Below are 21,568 nucleotides of genomic sequence, written 5' to 3' on the forward strand. Positions count from 1 at the left end.
AAGGGAAACCCTTCAATAGGGGTCACTAAGTCCCTATGCATCAATCCTGCTAATCAACACCTGGCGACTCACGTTACCCGGGTAAGGAGAAATGCACCACTGCAAATACATAGTTCAGAGCCTGCTCTGTGTCCCACAGCTGCCCTCTGGAAGCACTGCATGCTTGTCATAAACAGCTTAAGGGCAAACGGGCATGGCTGTATTTGCATATGCCGCAAATCTTCGTATGCCCAGATAAAGGCTATGGCGCATGTGCGGCAAAGCCGAGTGCGCCACGGCCACCAAAACTGCTAAGCCCAGTGGTGCTTTTGTGAACGCATATGTGCTCCATGGGCGAACCAAGGCGAAATGGCGCACCGTTGTGCACCATCATACAGGTAAAAAAACAGCCAGACACAAGCAAAAAAAAGGAAAACTTTGCAAACACCCACAGCTAGCCCAAAACTCCCCCATATGGTCACAGCACACAGGTGTCCAGCCTCTCTCTAACTTGACCGATTTTTACAAACACTGGGACACCCCACAATAAATAAAGGAGTTTCACTTACCCATCCAGGCGCAGGGCAGCTTAGAAACTAAGAGTCTAATCTTCACCCTTCACTGCGGAACCCTTTTCCTATTTAGGGTCCACTCCCTTGGACCTGTAAAGCAACCTGCAGGAATGCCTTAGCTCTGTGGTGTCCGCGATTCCACTTCACAGGGTCCAGCGCCTAGAGGCCACATTACAGGAAAAATTTCGCAGGATTTTGAGTCTTATTTGCGAGGCTCTGGTTTATCTAAGCATATAAAGCCTGTTTCAAATGGATCCGATCAGTCAATCCCTTGATTCATTTAAGAACTGTTTGTGGGACTAGAGACCTGGAGCTCAGAGAACTCAAACAACCGTGCCATCTACCTTGCAGACACTGGTAAAAAAACTGAAGTACTCCCTGAATGGGAGGGGGTTATATAGGGGATCACTTCTTATATAAAGACCTTTGGTCTACCAGTGACCATTCACCTGGAGATGAAGTATAACCAAGTTGGTAATGAATATTAGCCTAACTCTGTGTCCCATGATGTATGTTTTTAAGGAACGCATTTTACTGTTTTTGTATGGAAATTTTGCTTATTGGGAAAAATTTTAATAACGTTGAATTAAAAAAAGTTTTGCAGCCTGCGTACCTTCGCAGCCAAGGGCATAGGGATGGCAGAACCCTGGGACAGATCATAAGGGCACAAATCCTGTATTTACAACAGGAGTGTTTCTACACATTAGGAGCCAAAAGATTAGACTTCAACTTGGCGACACACTCCACAATGGGCACACCTCCAAAAAAGGGTCTTCAGGAATAAGGCTACACCTCTAGTAGACTAGAGTCTTGGACCTGTACTGGCACCCTGTTGCAAACTTAATGTTTTATGTGCAAAGATGAGTGCCCACACAGGATCCAGTGCCCAAGTGACATTACAGGCTGGCTCTACATCTTCCCCAGGCAGGGTCCAGGCATGGTCCTCCAAGGCTCAGCCAAAGAGTCTGCCTAGCCGGAGCCTGCAGAAAGGTAATCTAGGATGTGGAGAGATTCTAGTGCATCTTCACAGGAATCTTCACAGAAGAGTCTCCAAGAAAATAAAAAAATCCCTTGCACAAAATTGGCAAGTTCCCTTCAGCAGAGAGCATCATTTCACCTAAGAACATCAGTAAAAAAGCTGAACCTAGGTAGACATGGCAGGGGTTATATCAGGGATGTCCCTGCAGTTTGTTATTTTGCATGCGTCCAATTACCTGGAAGTATGGTTAAAGACTATAGATCCTGTGTCAGATAATGTACGACAAACATTTTTGATTTAGCTTTTCGTGTATTAGGCTTCTGAAGTTGTGTCTCATCTTACCTTTGGATAAACCACAAGTCCCTCAGAAATGTTCTGCAGAGTGCTAAGAACAATGTCCGCCGTCAGAAAAGCTTCAGCCAAACTGACTCGCCTGTAGAGTAAATACATGATAAAATAAACAGACGGCTGTAGCCAAGTCTTTTACATTAAGTACCATACACAAGCATACACCAGGGCACCCTGGACAGCATACCCATGATGCTTGTATACTAATAATGCGAATTTGAAATGGGAAGCAGTCATGCTATGCAGAGCAGGGCAGGGCAGTATAATTCTCTCGGGGGCAACACAGGTTTCCGGTACATACATAAAAGAATGCATCTGTAATGTGCAGCTGGCATGGTAAATGGGGTAATCCACACGGTTAACATACTATTTTTTGTTAAATATTTTACAATACCGACCGCTTTCCACAAACACTGCTAACCTGATTCTCAAGTGAAAATCTAGAAAGCAGGGTCTACTTTTAATACAACTAAACAATTAACCACTTGACCTCCAGAAGATTTACCCCCCATCCTTCCCAGGCCACTCTCTACAATACGGCACTGCTTTAGTTTAACTGACAATTGTGTGGGCACATAACGCTGTACCCAAATAAAATGTATGCCCTTTTTTTACCCCCACAAATAGAACTTTCTTTTGGTGGTATGTGATCACCTCTGCGGTATTTAAAAAAAATATATATATATTTTACTTTCTGCTATAAAATCTATCCAATAATTTTTTAAAAATTGTTTTAAAATGTCTTCATAAATTTACACCAATATGTATTCTGCTACATATTTTTGGTAAAAAAATTCCAATAAGCGTATATTGATTGGTTTGTGCAAAAGTTATAACGTCTACCAACTATGGGATATTTTTATTTTACTAATAATGGCAGTGATCATTATACATTTTTACTATTGCAATATTGCGGCGGACATTCTGGCACTGACACTTTTTGGTGACCAGTGCTAAAAATATGCAGTGACTGTTCTAATGACACTGGCTGGGAAGGGGTTAACATCAGGGGAGATTAAAGGGTTAACTGTGTCCCACTATATTGTGTGAGGTGGTTTTACTAGGGGAAGAGATGGAATTTATGCCCTGCTTTGCAGGAACACAAACTCCATCCCTTCTCTCCTGTCAGTACTGTGATCTGTCTTGTTTACATAGGCAGAACGCAGTTCAGTCCTTCTGTCTGCTAAATGGCGGGTGCTAGAGGACACAGAGTACCCTGCACCTGCCAATCAGCTTGCAATGTGTGTAACAGCAAAAGCAAGCAGCCGCCGGCACGCATGTGTGCCCCCTACCAAGAATTGTCGGATCACATATACATACACATTATAATATATATATATATATATATATATATATATATATATATATATATATATATATATACACACACACATACATAATAAATATATATATCTATATCTATATATATATATATATATATATATCTATATCTATATCTACACACACACACACAGCATCTCACAAAAGCACATACACCCCTCACATTTTTGTAAACATTTTATTATATCTTTTCATGTGACAACCCTGAAGAAATGATACTTTGCTACAATGTAAAGTAGTTCAGAGCTTGTATAACAGCGTAAATTTGCTGTCCCCTCAAAATAAATCAACACAGCCATTAATGTCGAAACCACTGGCAACAAAAGGGAGTACACCCCTAAAAGAAAATATACAAATTGGGCACAATTAGCCATTTTCCCTCCCCGGTGTCATGTAACTCATTGTTACAAGGTCTCAGGTGTGACGAGTGAACAGGTGTGTTAAATTTGGTGCCATCGCTCTCACTCGGTCATACTGGTCACTGGAAGTACAACAAGGCAGCTCATGGCAAAGAATTCTGAGGATCTGAAAAAAAGAATTGTTGCTCTACATAAAGATGGCCTAGGCTAGAAGAAGATTCCTAAGACTCTGAAACGGAGCTGCAGCACGGTGGCCAAGACCATACAGCGGTTTAGCAGGACAGGTTCCATTCAGAACAGGCCTCGCCATGGTTGACCAAAGAAGTTGAGTGCACATGCTCAGCATCATATGCAGAGGTTGTCTTTAGAAAATAGACGTATGAGTGCTGCCAGCATTGCTGCAGAGGTTGAAGGGGTGGGGGAGGGGGGTGTAGATCAGCCTGTCAGTGTGCCAAATATTTATATTGTGTCTGACAAACAGTCCAACTCTCCATATTAGATCTACAGGGGTTGAGCTGACGGCACTCCAGGCTCCTATACAGGGCTGAAACCCTGACCTACTGCAGCTCCTTTGAAGTCCCATAAGCTGAGGAATGCATATTAGGGACTAAGGCCCATCCAGGTCCTTGCTCTGCCAGTGGGCATATCCCCTACTGGGTCTTCAGGGACAGGTTTCCACCAGAGGAAGGACCACATCCCTGAACTTTTATATTACTCTGTTGCCAACTTATATTGCACCACCTGCATAGGTGAATGCCATACCCCAAGCAAAATTGCAGTATATCCCCACCCTGGTAGCAGCCAAGCAGTCAGCTGATCTGGAAAGCTGAAAACTAGAAGCTACAGTGGCTGTAAGTGGCTAATGAACTTGACATAACAGTCTTGCAAAATCAGCAAAAGATTTGCACCCCCCCCCCACCTAACCTCCCCTTTTCTTCCCTCAAGATATAGCGCCGGTAGTGTCTTGGTTTCCTCTCTCCCCTGATTCCCTTGGGAGTGTCTCTTGAGGTTCACAATAGCAGCTGTGTGTCCGGTGACCAGTTTCACCGATGGTGTGTTCTCAATAACTTTCAATTCTTGTCTTTTCTCCCCCTTTCTTCCCCCCCCCCCCCTCTACTTTCTCCCTTTTGGGTCTCAGAACTCACCGGACTATCCTTTAGTCAGCTTATAGTTTGTTGGCTGACAAGCGCTTTGGCCGATGAGTGCCTCAATTTTCCTCCACCATGGCCACCGCCCCATTCAAAATCTACTCTCACAATATTCATGGCTTCAACTCCCCCTTTAAGTGGTCCAATGTTTTCCATCACTATAAACCTCAACATATACTGTAGATGTATGCCTTCAGAAGACTAAGTTTGCTCAGACTTCTGCTCCAAGGTATCGGTCTCCGCATTATTCCCACATTTTACACAGCCTCAGCCACTGAAAGAAGAGTCCTAATCACCTTTTGTTCTAATCTCCTGTTTAACTTGTGCCCTAGAAATTGCTAGTTACCCTACTACACGCCCAACAGGTTTCAACATATATTTTTTTCTCACCTCTGTATGGTGATATTGCAACATCAAAAAGGCCTCCTCATGGGAGACTAATGTTACCCTCAACTCTGCCCGACCGCCCACAACGTCACTTACTATTCTAACCTCATGACAGTTTTTGTAGAATCAATCATATTTATGCACCCTCCTAATCTCCCCCTGGTAAAAAAAAAACACAAAAAAAACAAACAAAACATCCCTGCTTCCCTCTGGTCCAATCATGACCCCTTGGTCCTACTGGTCACCGTTCTGGGCATTGTTAGGTGCCCCCCCCCCCCACCGCAATTATGAATCTTTAACTACTCAGTCGATGAGCCAACATATTTAATCCTGAAATCCAAACATTTTGCACACAATATTGGCTCTGTCTCTTCGACAGTATCCTTGTGGGAGGCCCATAAGGCCACTGCACATGGCCAAATCATTCAGCTGCCAGGATCGGGAACGCAGCCTTTCAAAGCTACATTCCCTCTTAGCCGATGCGGAGGCGCACTGGAAGGCACACCCCACTATAGCAAACAGGAAGGTTCTTAAGGCCCTGGTCACGTAGCTGGACATACGAAAAAGGCCTTGCGCTGGACCAAAAACAAATACCATACTTGCACAGACTAACCTAGCCTGATGCTAGCCAGGAAGCTTAATTCAGTTAGTAAACTGTAATGTCTGGTTTCATTTGCCTGCAGGAGGCTCAATCTCTAAAACCCAGCAGACAACATCAATCTTTTATGGACTTTTTATCAAAGCTTTATGCTACACTTAACATATTCCGCCTTGACCAAGCAGAAGCATTTTTCTTTGATCTGAGCCTCCCTGCATTTTCCCACATAGCTTTGGATTTATGTTTGGACTATCAAGTCCTTAAAAAAAACTTCTTTAGCTCCCAGGCTGGATGGTTTCCCTGGCCTTTACTACAAGTACTCAGAGCTTCTGGCTCCTCATCTAACCAATTATTTTAATGATTTGAAACATGGGTCCTTAAATTGCCCAGAGACACTTAGAATGCACATTTCCATGATCCCCAAAACATCAAAGGATACTCAAGAACCACAAGCTTTCCACCCCCTCTCCCTCTTAAATGAGAGCCTGAAATCTATACAAAACCTCTTTCTGGGATTTTGTAGGCAACCAATGAAAAAGATATATATACATATGGTTTCCATTGTATATCATAAAAACAGACCTTCTTATGGTATGGAAGTAATAGAAAAAGTTAAATATATCATTAGGTTATAAAAACCAAGGAAGAGAGTCAACATCACATAACTGGACCCACACTGGAAGTGAATAGCATTATAATTCAACAATATCCCATTAATTCAATTGGCACATCCTCATACATGGCACCAATAACTTACATCATAATCTCATGTGGCTTAATCTATGACCCCCAGAACTGAGCACAGACCTCGGGCAAAGAGGAGAGACTTGGGCATAACCCATGTAGCAGAACCGAGACATTAATACTATAAAATAGGTTTGTGTATATTATAAACACACACACACATACATACACATACACGGTGTACATTATATATACATACAGTGGGACGGAAAGTATTCAGAGCTCCTTAAATTTTTCACTCTTTGTTATATTGCAGCCATTTGCTAAAATTATTCATGTTCATTTTTTCCTCATTAATGTACACACAGCACCCTATATTGACAAAAAAAACCACAGAATTGTTGACATTTTTGCAGATTTATTAAAAAAGAAAAACTGAAATATCACATGGTCCTAAGTATTCAGACCCTTTGCTTAGTATTTAGTAGAAGCACCTTTTTGACCCAATACAGCCATAAGTCTTTTTGGGAAAGATGCAACAAGTTTTTCACACCTGGATTTGGCGATCCTCTGCCACTGCTCCTAGCAGATCCTCTCCAGTTCTGTCAGACTGGACAGTAAACGTTTGTGGACAGCCATTTTTAGGTCTCTCCAGAGATGCTCAATTGGGTTTAAGTCAGGGCTCTGGCTGGGCCATTCAATAACAGTCACAGAGTTGTTGTGAAGCTACTCCTTCCTTATTTTAGCTGTGTACTTGGGGTCATTGTCTTGTTGGAAGGTAAACCTTCGGCCCAGTCTGAGGTGCTGAGCACCCTGGAGAAGATTTTCGTCCACGATATCCCTGTACTTGTACTACATTCATCTTTCCCTCGATTGCAACCAGTTGTCCTGTCCTGTAGCTGAAAAACACCCCCACAGCATGATGCTGCCACCATTATGCTACACTGTTGGGACTGTATTGGACAGGTGAAGAGCAGTGCCTGGTTTTCTCCACACATACTACTTGAAATTAAGGCCAAAAAGTTCCATCTTGGTCTCATCAGACCAAAGAATCTTATTTCTCATCATCTTGGAGTCCTTCAGGTGTTTTTTTTTTTCAGCAAACTCCATGCAGGCTTTCATGGGTCTTGCACTGAGAGGCTTCCATCGGGCCACTCTGCCATAAAGCCCCGACTGGTGGAGGGCTGCAGTGATGGTTGACTTTCTACCATGTCCCGACTGCATCTCTGGAGCTCAGATACAGTGATCTTTCGGTTCTTCTTTAACTCTCTCACCAAGGCTCTTCTCCTCTGATAGCTCAGTTTGGCCAGACAGACAGCTCTATGAAGGGTTCTGGTCATCCCAAACGTCTTCCATTTAGGGATTATGGAGGCCACTGTGCTCTTAGGAACCTTAAGTGCAGCAGAAATTTTTTTGTAACCTTGGCCAGATCTGTGCCTTGCCACAATTCTGTCTGAGCTCTTCAGTCAGTTCCTTTGACCTCATGATTCTCATTTGCTCTGACATGCACTGTGAGCTAAAAGGTCTTATATAGGCGTGTGACTTTCTTAATCAAGTCCAATCAGTATAAACAAACACAGCTGAACTAAAATGAAGGTGTAGAACCATCTCAAGGATGATCAGAAGAAATGGACAGCACCCAAGTTAAATATGTGAGTGTCACAGCAAAGGGTCTGAATACTTAGTACCATGTGATATTTCAGTTTTTCTTTTTTAATAAATCTGCAAAAATGTCAACAATTCTGTGTTTTTAGGTCAATATGTACATTAATTGGGGGGACGGGGGGGATGGGAATGAACATAAATGATTTTATATATAGTTGCACCAATACCCCTTTTTTAACAGAGTACTGATACTTTTTTGTAAGTACTCTCCGATACCAATTACCGATACCTATCGTGTAGGTAGGGGGGTGGATTGGGAGAGGGGTTGTTAGAGAGTTGGGCGAGGTTGGGGTGAGGACAGGGTGGGAAGTAGAGGGGGAAGTGAAGGCAGGGTAAAAATAGGATTTTTGTATTCACCGTAAAATCCTTTTCTCTGTAATTCACCGACCGACACAGCTCCTCTCTGTAACTAAATGGGTTGTTTAGCCTGCCATTAGGAGAACTAAGCAAAATTGTTACACAATACACAGAACTTTCAAGCCCGCCCCAGGGGGGCGGACCCTGTGCTAACAACCCTTCCCGCTGCTCCCAGCAGACTCAGTAAGTCAACAAGCAGTATAACGTAGAGAAAAGGAGGGGTGGGTGCTGTGTCGGTTGGTGAATTACAGAGAAAAGGATTTTACGGTGAGTACAAAAACCCTATTTTCTCTTACATTCACTGACCGACACAGATCCTGTCTGTAACTACATGGGACGTCCCCAATCACTGCCAAACGAGGGGTGGGAAAAAACAGCATTAAAAATTCATCCACCATGGCAAGTGGGAACTAGTGAAACTAAACCCACACAAAAAAACAGCAGTGTGCGGAAAAACACACCGCCATAATCGGGCATTTTCAACAGGAGAGATCCCCAACACCGCAACTTTTTTGCGTAAGTAATTAACAGTGCATTAACAAACAGTACTTTGTTTTTATTGAAAAACCAGGAAAAAAACTCAATTGCAACTACACAGCCGCCTGCAAAACTTTGCGGCCAAAACAGGCATCAGCCGATGCACTGACGTCTACCTTGTAGAACTTGGTAAACGTATGGATAGACGACCAGGTCGTCGCCTTAGGCCGCGTACACACGGGCGGACTGTTCGCCCAACCTTGTCCGCTGAACATTGTTTGGGCGGACAGTCCGCCCGTGTGTGGGCTTTCAGCGGACAGTTTCAGCGGACAGTTGGACGGACAAAGTCTTTCGGAAATTCCGAAAAACTGTCCGCTGAAACTGTGTTTGAGCGAACAGTCCGCCCGTGTGTAGGCTACTTTCGAAATGAGCAAACTGTTCCCGCTCGGAAAGTCCGCCCATTTCGAGCGCGTGTACAGGTAGGCGGGGCCCGCGAAGGAGACGTCGCGGGCTCCGCCACCTGGAATGGGCTTAAAGGGGAACCCCAACTCCGAAAAAATCGGCGTGGGGGTTCCCCCAAAGTCCACACCAGACACTTGTCCGAGCACGCTACCCAGCCGGCCAGGAAAGGCCCCCTCCTGAGCCGTACCAGGCCGCGTGCCCTCAACATGGGGGGGGTGCCTTGGGGAAGGGGGGGGGCCGCGCGGCCCCCCCACCCCAAAGCACCTTGTCCCCATGTTGATGAGGACAAGGGCCTCTTCCCGACAACCCTGGCCGTTGGTTGTCGGGGTCTGCGGGCGGGGGGCTTATCGGAATCCGGGAGCCCCCTTTAAGAAGGGGGCCCCCGGATACCGGCCCCCCACCCTATGTGAATGAGTATGGGGTACAATGTACCCCTACCCATTCACCTGTGAAATAAAGTACAAAAAAAAACAACACAGGGAAAAAATATTTTATTGCACAGCTCCGGGGGTCTTCCGTCTTCGGGGGTCTTCTCGCCAGACTCCTCCGCTATCTGTGTGTAGCTCTTTTACTAGCGGAGGAGTCCGGCTTTCTTCCTCCCCGCCGCCGGCCTCTTCTCCCGACTTCGGGGGTCTTGTCCCCCTCTTCGGTTCTTCTGCCGGGCCACCGCGCCTTCTTGTAGCTCTTTTGCAGGCGGTGGCCAGATCTTCTGTCGCCGCTGCCTTCCGTTCTTCTGTCGCCGCCTTCGGTTCTTCTGCCGGGCCACCGCGCCTTCTTGTAGCTCTTTTACAGGCGGTGGCCCGGTCTTCTGTCGCCGCCGCCGCCTTCCGTTCTTGTTCTTCTTCTTCTTGTTCTTCTTCTTCTTCTCCTGGAGATGTTGACTCGACGAGCTCTCCGGCCGGAATGCCAGAGCCGCGCTGTGCGGTCACTTATATAGTGACAATGGGGCGGTGTCACATGGTATATGTCACATGGGTTGGTCACATGGGTTGATGTCACATGGGGACTATGACATCGTAAGGGGGCGGGGTCACCATGTGACCAACCCATGTGACATATACCATGTGACACCGCCCCATTGTCACTATATAAGTGACGGCACAGCGCGGCTCTGGCATTCCGGCCGGAGAGCTCGTCGAGTCAACATCTCCAGGAGAAGAAGAAGAAGAACAAGAAGAAGAAGAACAAGAACGGAAGGCGGCGGCGGCGGCGACAGAAGACCGGGCCACCGCCTGTAAAAGAGCTACAAGAAGGCGCGGTGGCCCGGCAGAAGAACCGAAGGCGGCGACAGAAGAACGGAAGGCAGCGGCGACAGAAGACCGGGCCACCGCCTGCAAAAGAGCTACAAGAAGGCGCGGTGGCCCGGCAGAAGAACCGAAGAGGGGGACAAGACCCCCGAAGTCGGGAGAAGAGGCCGGCGGCGGGGAGGAAGAAAGCCGGACTCCTCCGCTAGTAAAAGAGCTACACACAGATAGCGGAGGAGTCCGGCGAGAAGACCCCCGAAGACGGAAGACCCCCGAAGACGGAAGACCCCCGGAGCTGTGCAATAAAATATTTTTTCCCTGTGTTGTGTTTTTTTTTGTACTTTATTTCACAGGTGAATGGGTAGGGGTACATTGTACCCCATACTCATTCACATAGGGTGGGGGGCCGGTATCCGGGGGCCCCCTTCTTAAAGGGGGCTCCCGGATTCCGATAAGCCCCCCGCCCGCAGACCCCGACAACCAATGGCCAGGGTTGTCGGGAAGAGGCCCTTGTCCTCATCAACATGGGGACAAGGTGCTTTGGGGTGGGGGGGCCGCGCGCCCCCCCCCCTTCCCCAAGGCACCCCCCCATGTTGAGGGCACGCGGCCTGGTACGGCTCAGGAGGGGGGGCGCGCTCGCTCGCCCCCCTTTCCTGGCCGGCCGGGTAGCGTGCTCGGACAAGGGTCTGGTGTGGACTTTGGGGGAACCCCCACGCCGATTTTTTTCGGCGTTGGGGTTCCCCTTTAAGCCCATTCTAGGCGGCGGAGCCCGCGACGTCTCCCTCGCGGGCCCCGCCTACCTGTACACGCGCTCGAAATGGGCGGATTTGCCTCCTCCTTACGTGGGCGAGTCCGTTCATTTCAAAAGTTGAGCGAACTGTTTGGCAAACAGTTCGCTGAAACAGTCCGCTCGTGTGTGGGCAAGTCCGCTCATGCAAATTTTGAGCGGACTGTTTGCCGAAACTGTTTGACGAACAAGGTTGGGCAAACAGTCCGCGCGTGTGTACGCGGCCTTACACACCTGAGCGACAGACGCTTGGTGTCGGAAGGCCCAAGACGTTCCGATTGCTCTTGTAGAGTGGGCCGTGACTGGAAAGGGGAGCACGTGCCCCTTCAAAGCATAGGCTTGGACTACAATCTGTCTGATCCACCTGGAAATGGTGGCCGACGAGACCGCCATGCCCTTCTTTGGACCAGCCACAGAAACAAACAGTGAGTCTGACTTCCGAAAGGGAGCTGTGGCAGACAAGTACACCTTCAGGGCCCTAACCACATCGAAAGCGTGAAGGGCCACCTCCTTGGGATGCTTCGGCTTAGGACACAACGATGGTAATACAATATCCTCATTGATATGAAAAGCCAAAACCACCTTTGGTAGAAAGGACCGTTGCGAACGCAACACCACCTTATCCCTGTGGATGACCAGATAAGGCGACTTGCATGACAAGGCTGCCAATTCCAAAACCCTCCTGGCCGATGTGATGGCCACTAGAAAAAACACTTTGTGAAAGGGTCAACAAGGGAATCTCCCTGAGATTCTCAAACGGCGGCTTCTGAAGCGCCAACACCAGGTTCAAATCCCACGGAGGTAACGGTGGACGCACCGGAGGGACTACATGCCGCACCCCCTGAACAAAGGTACTCGCTAATGAGTGAGATGCCAGGGGTCGCTGGAAAAAAGACAGCTAGAGCTGAAATTTGCCCCTTGATGGTACTCAACGCCAACTTCTGGTCTACACCTTGCTGAAGAAACAGCAGGATCCTGGATATAGAAAATGAGCGCGGATGCCACCCTTTCTCCTAACACATGGAGATATAGGCCTTCCAAGTACGATGGTATATCTTCCTTGAAGAAGATTTCAGCGCTCTCAACACAGATGCCAGAGGTCATTGAAAAAAAGACAGCTAAGGCTGAGATTTGCCCTTTGAGGGTGCTTAATGCCAATCTTTGGTCCACTCCCTGCTGGAGAAACAGCAGGATCCTGGATATGGAAAAGGATCGCGGATGCCATCCTTTCTCCTCACACATTGAGATGCAGGCCTTCCAGGTACGATGATATATCTTCTAAGAAGAAGATTTCTGTGCCCTCAACATAGTTGGAATCACCGAGTCTGACAGACCCCGGTTCCTCAACACCTGGCTTTCGACAGCCATGCCGTTAAAGCCAGCGATGGTAAAGCAGGGTGAAAGATTGGACCTTGAAGAGGTCCTCCCGCAGTGGTAGCCGCCAGGGAGCATCTGCTACCAGACGCACCAGGTCTGCGTACCAGGGCCGCTGAGGCCAATCTGGGGCCACCAGGATCATTGGAACCCAGTCGGCTTCCACTCTGCGCAGCAGGCGTGGCAACAGTTTAAGTGGAGGAAAGGCATAGATCAGCTGGTACTGATACCATGGAGCCACCAGTACGTCTGACGCGTCTGCCCACGGATCCCTGGTCCTGGACACGAATCTTGGTACCTTTCAATTGAGACGGGAGGCCAATAGATCCACATCTGGTGTGCCCCACTTCAGGCCCACTCTCCTGGGTCCAGCATCTGTCGACTCAGATAGTCCACCTGCCAATTTTCCACCCCCGGGATGGAAATGGCAGACAGGGCCGGTACGTGTCGCTCTGCCCACCAAAGTATGTGAGCGACCTCCTGAGCAGCGGCTGAGCTTCTTGTTGCCCCTTGGTGATTTATGTACACCACAGACGTGGCGTTGTCTGACTGTATCCTGATCAGACGCCCTTGAAGACTCATCAACCAAGGGTGGAGACACAGCCTGATCACTCTCAATTCGAGCAGATTGATCGGCAACTTGGATTCCTCCATCGACCAGAGGCCTTGAGCCGACTGAATCCCCATCACTCCACCCCAGCCGGAGACACTGGCATCTGTAATGATCACCGTCCATTTCAGAGGAAGGAACGATTTTCCGGACTGAATCACCGGGGACCTCAACCACCAGATCAAGGAGTGCCTGACTGGTTGGCTCACCTGGATCTGCCGATCCAGGGACAACGGAGATTTGTCCCATTTCTTCAATATCTCCTTCTGCAGGACTCTGGTGTGGAACTGGGCATAAGGTACTGCCTCTAAGGAGGCCACCATGAGCCCCAGTACCCGCACGCAAAAGCGGAGCGACGACCACTTGTGGTTCATCAGTAGATTGACAAAGGATCTAAGAGTCAGCAATTTGTCTGAGGGGAGAAAAATCCTTGCTTCCCTGGAGTCCAATAGTAAACCCAGGTACTCCAGACGCTGAGTCGGTACAACCACCGACTTCTTTAGGTTCAAACAACTACCCAAATTCTTTCAGGGTCTGCATGGTGATCACCACATCCTCCTAATTCTGAGGTGGAAGATGCTCTCAGGAGGAGATTGTCTAGGTAACCCACGACCACGATCTCGCGCTGCCTCAGCAACGACAATACTGGAGCCAGTACTTTGGTAAAGACTCGGGGGGCTGATGCCAGGCCAAAGGGAAGAGCCACAAATCGGTAGTGGGCTTCCCCGACTGCCAAACGCAGAAATTTTTGATGCCGAAGGCATATGGGTATGTGCAGGTACGCATCCCCGATATCCAAGGACGCTAGGGAGTCCCCTTGATAGAGAGTGCAGTGACTACTGACTGAACTGATTCCATTCTGAGCCTCTGCACTTTTAAAAAGTGATTGAGGGCTTTTAAGTCCAAGATCGGACGTACCCCTTCCTTCTTGGGAACCACAGATTTGAGCAGAACCCCTGGAAGCGTTCTGATTCCGGTACTGGTACGATCACCCCCTGATTCAGCAAGTCCCTCACTGCCCCTAACAGGGCCTCCCGGCGAACCGGGGATGCGGGTATGCTGGAGGGGAAGAATCTGTTTGGTGGTCAAGAGAGAAACCATCTTGTAGTCTGTGGAAATCAGGTCGCAGACCCATTGGTTGGATAACCGGGAGGTACACCGGGCTGCAAACTCCCGAAGGCGACCCCCTACCTGAGATGTGGGTGGGGGTAAACCTTCATGCGGTAGCACTTTTGTTCACAGGCTTGGGGTTCCAGGGACGCTTTTGACCATCCATGGGCGTCCTGTCGGGCTGGGGACATTTTGTCGAAGCACCGGGCGGACCAAAAAGCCGCTTGTGAGTGGAAAGAGGCCCTTGCCTGCGGCGTGGTTCCTTAGCCTTCCTGGCCGGTGGGAGTAGTGTACTCTTACCACCCGTGGCATTTTTAATAATGTCATCCAACGAGGCTCCAAAGAACTGGTCGCCAAGGAAGGGAAGATCCGTCAGGGCTTTCTTGGATGCCTGGTCAGCATTTCAGCCAAATCAGGCGGCGCCTCAGCACCACAGCTGACACTGAAGCTCTACATAACAGAAGGAGAGTATCCAGGGCCGCGTCACAAACATACTTCAGGCCTTGCACTAGTTGATCTGCTAGTTCCACGCAGACAGGGGAGGCCTGTTGCTCTCCCAATTTGCGGTGAAAAAGTGTTGCCCACTCAGTGTCTGCGACACCAGTGCGGATGCCAGTACAGGTCGCACTGCTGACCCCACAACCGTAAACAAGGAACGAGCCACCGCCTCGGCCTTCCTGTCTGTGGGATCCTTGAATGCAGGAGTCCCCTCAACTGGGATCATGGTTTCTTTATTTAACCTAGATACTGGGGGGTCCACGACCGGAGGAGCCGACCATTTCTTGAGAAGGCTGTCCTCAAAGGGGTAACACACCGCCAAGTTTTTGGGGACCGAAAAGGTCAGTTGCGGGCGACCCCATTCCCTGTAGATTCATTTGTCAAAATAAGTCAAATACGGGAACACCTTAGGTGAACGTGCTGGCTTGCGGGACCCAAAAGGGACCGGTACATCAGCAGAGGGATCCGCTGGCTCCTGAATCTTCAGGGTATCACACACAGCTGTGACAAGTGCTCCAACAAGCGCTTTGTCGCGCCCGGAATCATCCTCACTGTCCGAACAGTCCTGGTCAGCCACGCCTGATAGGGGAGAGCAGGGGTCACATGCCACAGCAGGGCCCGAGTCTGCATCAGAGCTCTCCCCAGGAGGATGGGGCGGTAGGGGACTCTTCCGTGCACCTCTCCTTCCACGCACCGCCTCTATTTTAGCAACAAAAGAGTTAAGGACCGCCGTCAGGGTGTCCATGGGCACAGCGCTATCTGCAGGTGACCCAAATGCAATAGCCTGGATTTCGGGTGAAGAAACATCAATTTCTGCTGACCCTAGCCTGTCTGCCACCTGCAAGGGTACTTAGGACAGTGAAGGTCCCACCCTCCTGCTGCCGCTGCGTGGGGAGGGGGCACTTAGCGCCAGACTCACCACCCTGGGGCGTTGTGTGAATGCCACTAGCTGTGCCTGTAGTCCCTAGGAGGTTACCCAGTTGCAGAGTGGAGAAACCTGTGTTGGCAGCAGCTGTCTATAATAGCGGTGAAACGTTCTGCAGATCTTGCTCCAGCGTTCAGCAAAGAGCCATCCAGCGTCCTGTACACACAGGAAACAGCATGTGAGAGCACATGTAAAGCTGTCACAAGAGAAGTGCGGTGAAAACAGCGCTCGGGCTTCAAGAAAAGGGCCGCCAATGCAACTAATAGGAGAATCTTATAGAAGATGGCTGCTGAGGCTCACAAGGGGAAAATGCATTTCCCACAGTCAAGATGGCTGCCGGACAGCGCTATGCGGTGACAGGACAAACCCAGAACAGTGCTGCCTGCCTACAGCCAGAACACCTCCACAGGCACCTTTTGGGACCCCCCAGACTGGGACCAGGACCAGCGCTAGCCGCAAAAAGCCCCCACTGGTGAGAGACCCAGCGAACCCCTCACACACACCGCCCGCAGCGCATGCAGCCACCCCCCTCAGAGGGGGGGGGGAAGGAGGGGAGACAGGGACTTGGGAGAGAAGATAAGGAGGTGAAGTGGACCCCGAATCGACCCCCCAGGGAATGCCCAGCTGCTCACCCCACCGAAGTAGGGAGAGCCGTACTAACCAGTCCTGAAGAGCTGGGAGACATTCCATCACAGACCTACTCCTGCGCAGTTACAGGGTAGCTGTTGGCCCGGTATACTGTGATCCAGACATCAGTAGCCCGGTCATATGTATACCCCAGAGCATTGAAGCTCAACGACCACCTCTGGAGCTGAGGCATGTCCTGGCCTGCCCAGCCTTAGCTGCGACCTGCACACGCTTGATGGCCGGACTGGGGAAACTACAAAGATAACATTAACCAGCCTGTCACCCAGCCGGCAGTTGATAGAAGATCCCAGGATCTTACATCTTGCGCAAAAACATCAAACCTGCAGCACAAACATGGACCAAAAGGGCCCACAGGGTTCCTAGATCATTCTCTTTACTAGGCAAAATAAAAACTGAGTCTGCTGGGAGCAGCGGAGAGGATTGTTAGCACAGGGTCCGCCCCCCTGGGGCAGGACTGAAAGTTCTGTGTATTGTGTAACAATTTTGCCTAGTTCTCCTAATGGCAGGCTAAACAACCCATTTAGTTACAGAGAGGACCTGTGTCGGTCTAGGAATATAAGAGAAATAGGGATTGTGGGGTGGGAGAATTGAGAAGAAAAAGGCTGTGATTGCTGGGGAAGGGTCATTGAGAGACATGGGGGCAGAGGTGGCAGCTGGTGGGGGGGGGGAGGAGGCAACACAGTGAGGGTGCAGTACAGGGCGTTAGGAGGGTGTTAGGAAGGCGCAGTACAGTGCATTAGGTATAGACCAGTCTGTACACCGACATCCTACCTTACATTATTTACAGACTGGAATGTGTATAACATATATAGTACAGTGTTTGGGTACAGACTGGTCTGTGTATACTGTATGGTGCTAGTTTATAAGACTGGTCTGTACCCTGCTGAGACTGTCCTGTATAGTACACTAACCTGTTTGCAGGACTTGCTCTCCTCATTACTCGGTTTTGGTTTCAGGGACGATTCCACAGCTGCCTCACATAGAAACACACGTTCTGATGCTGTCCAGCCCCTTCCCTTGGCGACCCACCCACTCTCTGTTATTTGATAGTGGACAGCCATCCAGCTAGCTCTCCCTCTGTGCAGAAACAGGATGGGAGGAGTCATGACATCACACACCCTCGTTTACAGAGGCAGGAGAGGATCGCAGCAGTGCTGCATAATTAAAAAAAAGACAGCCGGGAGCAGGAGTGCTGGTGTGGCCAGCTGTCAGCCTGTTCCCACTGTGCTGTGAATTTTCCTGACCCCCCCTTGTCCTGGTGCGTACTGCTCTGAACCCCACTGCCGGAGGGGAGAAGGAGGTGTCCCGCCCCCAACGGACGTCACTTCCGGTATCGGTTTTTGGTATCGGAGCATTTTCCCGAGTACCGATACTCGTGAAAATGCCAAGTATGGGTGCATCCCTTATAATTATATATATATATATATATATATATATATATATATATAGAGCTATAGATAGATATACACACACACACACACACACACACACACACACACACACACACACACACACACACAATTACATACAGTTGTGTGAAAAAATATTTTACCCTTTCTAATTTTTTTGCATAATGTAATAATTAACATTAGGAAAACATTTGCCGTGGGGATAATCAAGATGTTTTTTGGTAAATGTGAGATTAGCCTTTGTGTTCTTTTTTGGTCAGCAGTGATTTTGGCCTTGGAACTCTGCCATGGATGCAATTTTTTCCCAGACTCTTTCTTATTCTTGAATCACGAACACTGATCTTCCCCGAGGCAAGTGAGGCCTGCAGTTCTTTAGAGGTTGTTCTGTGTTCTTTTATGACCTCCTGAATGAGTTACAGTCATGATCTTGGAGTAATTTTTGTAGGCCGGTCACTCATGGGAAGGTTCACCACTGTTCCAGTTATATCCATTTGTGGATAATGGCTCTTCCCATGATTCACTGAAGTTCCAAAGCCTTAGAAATGGCTTTGAAGCCCTTCTAGACCAATACATGCACATTACTTTGTTTCTAATGTGTTCCTGAATTTTATTAGAATGTGGCATCTGGGGAACGTGGGATCTGTAAGCATGCTTCACTTTGTCAGACATTTTCTATTTATGTGAATTATTGATTCAACAGGTCTGGCAGTAATCAGGCAAGTGAAATTTCACTTAGCTTTCCAAAAAAATTGTGGATAATCAAAGTTCATTCATGATTCAGCATGATGGGGGGCAATTACTTTTACATAGGACCAGGAAGGTTTGAACAGTTTTTTTTCCCCTTAATAAATTAAATAATAATTTAAAAACTGCATCATGGATTTACTCGGGTTATCTTTAAAATTAAAATTTATTTGATGATCTGAATTATTTCAGTGTGAGAAATATGCAAAAAATAAAAAACCAGGAAGGGGGAACACTTTTTCACACAACTGTACACATATACACACAATACATTATATTTATATATTACACACACACACATACACAGTACCTCACAAAAGTGAGTACACCCCTAACATTTTTGTCATTTTTCATGTGACAACACTGAAGGAATGACACTTTGCTACAATGTAAAGTATTGAGTGTATGCCACTGATGTCAGCAGGTCTGAAAAAAGAATTGTTTCTCTACAACAAGATGGCCTAGGCTGTAAGAAGATTGACAAGACCCTGAAACTGAGCTGCAGCATGGTGGCCAAGACCATACAGTGATTAAACAGGACAGGTTCCACTCAGAACAGGCCTCACCATGGTCGAACAAAGAAGTTGAGCGCACGTCCTCAGCATCATATCCAGAGGTAGCCTTTGGGAAATGAGTATGAGTGCTGCCAGCATTGCTGCAGAGGTTGAAGGGGTGGGGGGTCAGCCTGTCAGTGCTAAGACCATACTGCATCAAATTGGTCTGCAGAAGGATGCCTCTTCTAAAGATGCTGCACAAGAAAACCTGCAATTTGCTAAAGACAAGCAGATTAAGGACATGGATTACTGGAACCATGTACTGTGGTCTAATGAAACCAACATAAACTTATTTGGTTCAGATGGTGTCAAACGTGTGTCACGGAAACCAGGTGAGGAGTACAAAGACAAGTGTGTCTTGCCTACAGTCAAGCATGGTGGTGGGAGTGTCATGGTCTGGGGCTGCATGAATGCTGCCGACACTGGGGAGCTACAGTTCATTGAGGAAACCATGAATGTCAACATGTACTATGACATACTGAAGCAGAGCACGACCCCCCCCCCCCCCTTTGCAGACTGGGCCGCAAGGGAGTATTCCAACATGATAACGACATGATAAACAACATGATAAACACAACTGAAAGACAACCACTGCCTTGCTAAAGAAGCTGAGGGTAAAGGCGATGGACTGGGCCAAGCATGTCTGCAGACCTAAACCCTACTGAGCATCTGTGGGGCATCTTCCTCAAACGGAAGGTGGAGGAGCTCAAGGTCTCTAACATCCACAAGCTCATGGAGGAGTGGAAGAGGACACCAGTGGCAACCTGTGAGGCTCTGGTGAACTCCATGACCAACAGGGTTAAGTCAGTGCTGGAAAATAACGATGGCCACACAAACTATTGACACTTCAGGCCCAATTTGGATATTTTCACTTAGGGGTGTACTCACTTTTGTTGCCAGCGGCTGAGACATTAATGGCTGTGTGTTGAGTTATTTTAAGGGGACAGCAAATTTACACTGTTAGACAAGCTGTACTTTACACCGTAGTTAAAGTGGAAGTAAACTCCCCTATCTTTTTCAGCCAAGGAAGCTGCCATCTTTGCCTCTGTTTAATCTTCAACTGCTATGGTGCTGCACATGTGATTCGTTATGACACCAGCCATTGGATGGTTTGATAGTTTGGCTGAGAGCACAGCCAATGTGCAGTTAGCATTCCCGGCATGCCTTTTTTTTTTTAACTGTTTAAATCCATGGGTTTACTTGCACTTTAAGTGTAATTTCTTCAGTGTTGTCACATGAAAAGATATAAAATATTTTTAAAAATGTGAGAGGTGTACCCACTTTTGTGAGAATATACATAATACACACTATAAATATATATATATATATATATATATATATATATATATATATATATATATATATATATATATACACACTGTATATATACACACTTCCACTTTGGTACCTCCCTGAGGATGAATGTATTGTAAATTGTGTTCAAAACACGTTGAATGATTCCGGTTGGAAATTTACTGTGAGGGTTCACCTCTATGACAGCGAATAATAACTGGATGTACCACAAAATATGAAGTAAATTCATGTGATGTTGACTTTCTTTCTCTGTTTTTATAATATAATGATGTAATTAACTGTTTTCTATTACTCCCATACCATAGGGATAACTGTTTTTATTATTTGAAATGGAAATCAAAAAATAGGATTTTTGTACTCCCTGTAAAATCATTTGCTCTGAAGTTCGACGGACACAGCACCTTTAACCCTTTCATGACTAAGCCTATTTTTGGAATTTGGTGTTTACAAGTTAAAATACATATTTTTTGCTAGAAAATTACTTGGAACCCCCAAACATTATATAGATTTTTTTAGCAGAGGCTCTAGAGAATAAAACGGCTATTGTTGCAATATTTTATGTCACACGGTATTTGCGCAGTGGTGTTTTAAACGCAACTTTTTGGGAAAAGGGACACTTTCATGAATAATAAAAAAAAAAAAACAGTAAAATTAGCCCAATTTTTTTGCGAAATGTGAAAGATAATGTTACGCCGAGTAAATAGATACCAAACATGTCACACTTTATAATTGCGCGCACTTGTAGATTGACGACAAAGTACGGTACCTAAAAATCTCAATAGGCGACGCTTTAAAAAAAATTTACGGTTACCAGGTTAGCGTTACAGAGGAGGTCTACTGCTAGAATTATTGCTCTCGCTCTGACGATCGCGGCGATACCTCACATGTGTGACTTGAACACCGTTTACGTACGCGGGCGCGACTTCCGTATGCGTTTTCTTTGCTTCGCGAGCTCGCGGGGACGGCGGGCGCTTTGAAAATTTTTTTTTTATTTT

The 21,568-nt window shown here is 47.4% G+C and overlaps 1 protein-coding gene across 3 annotated transcripts in view; it reads right to left on the reverse strand.

The window, feature by feature from the left end:
* ADSL (adenylosuccinate lyase) overlaps positions 1-21,568 on the reverse strand; it is a 688,779-nt gene that overhangs the window by 279,161 nt on the left and 388,050 nt on the right. For all 3 annotated transcript variants that reach the window (XM_077452428.1, XM_077452427.1, XM_077452426.1), the window contains exon 10: positions 1,873-1,963. In XM_077452428.1, the coding sequence (XP_077308554.1) occupies positions 1,873-1,963 (91 nt within the window). The remainder of the gene's footprint in view (positions 1-1,872; positions 1,964-21,568) is intronic.

Source organism: Lithobates pipiens, unplaced genomic scaffold (genome assembly GCF_037356315.1).
Source record: "Lithobates pipiens isolate NorthernLeopardFrog02 unplaced genomic scaffold, aLitPip1_a1.2 Scaffold_23, whole genome shotgun sequence".
Classification (NCBI taxonomy): domain Eukaryota; kingdom Metazoa; phylum Chordata; class Amphibia; order Anura; family Ranidae; genus Lithobates; species Lithobates pipiens.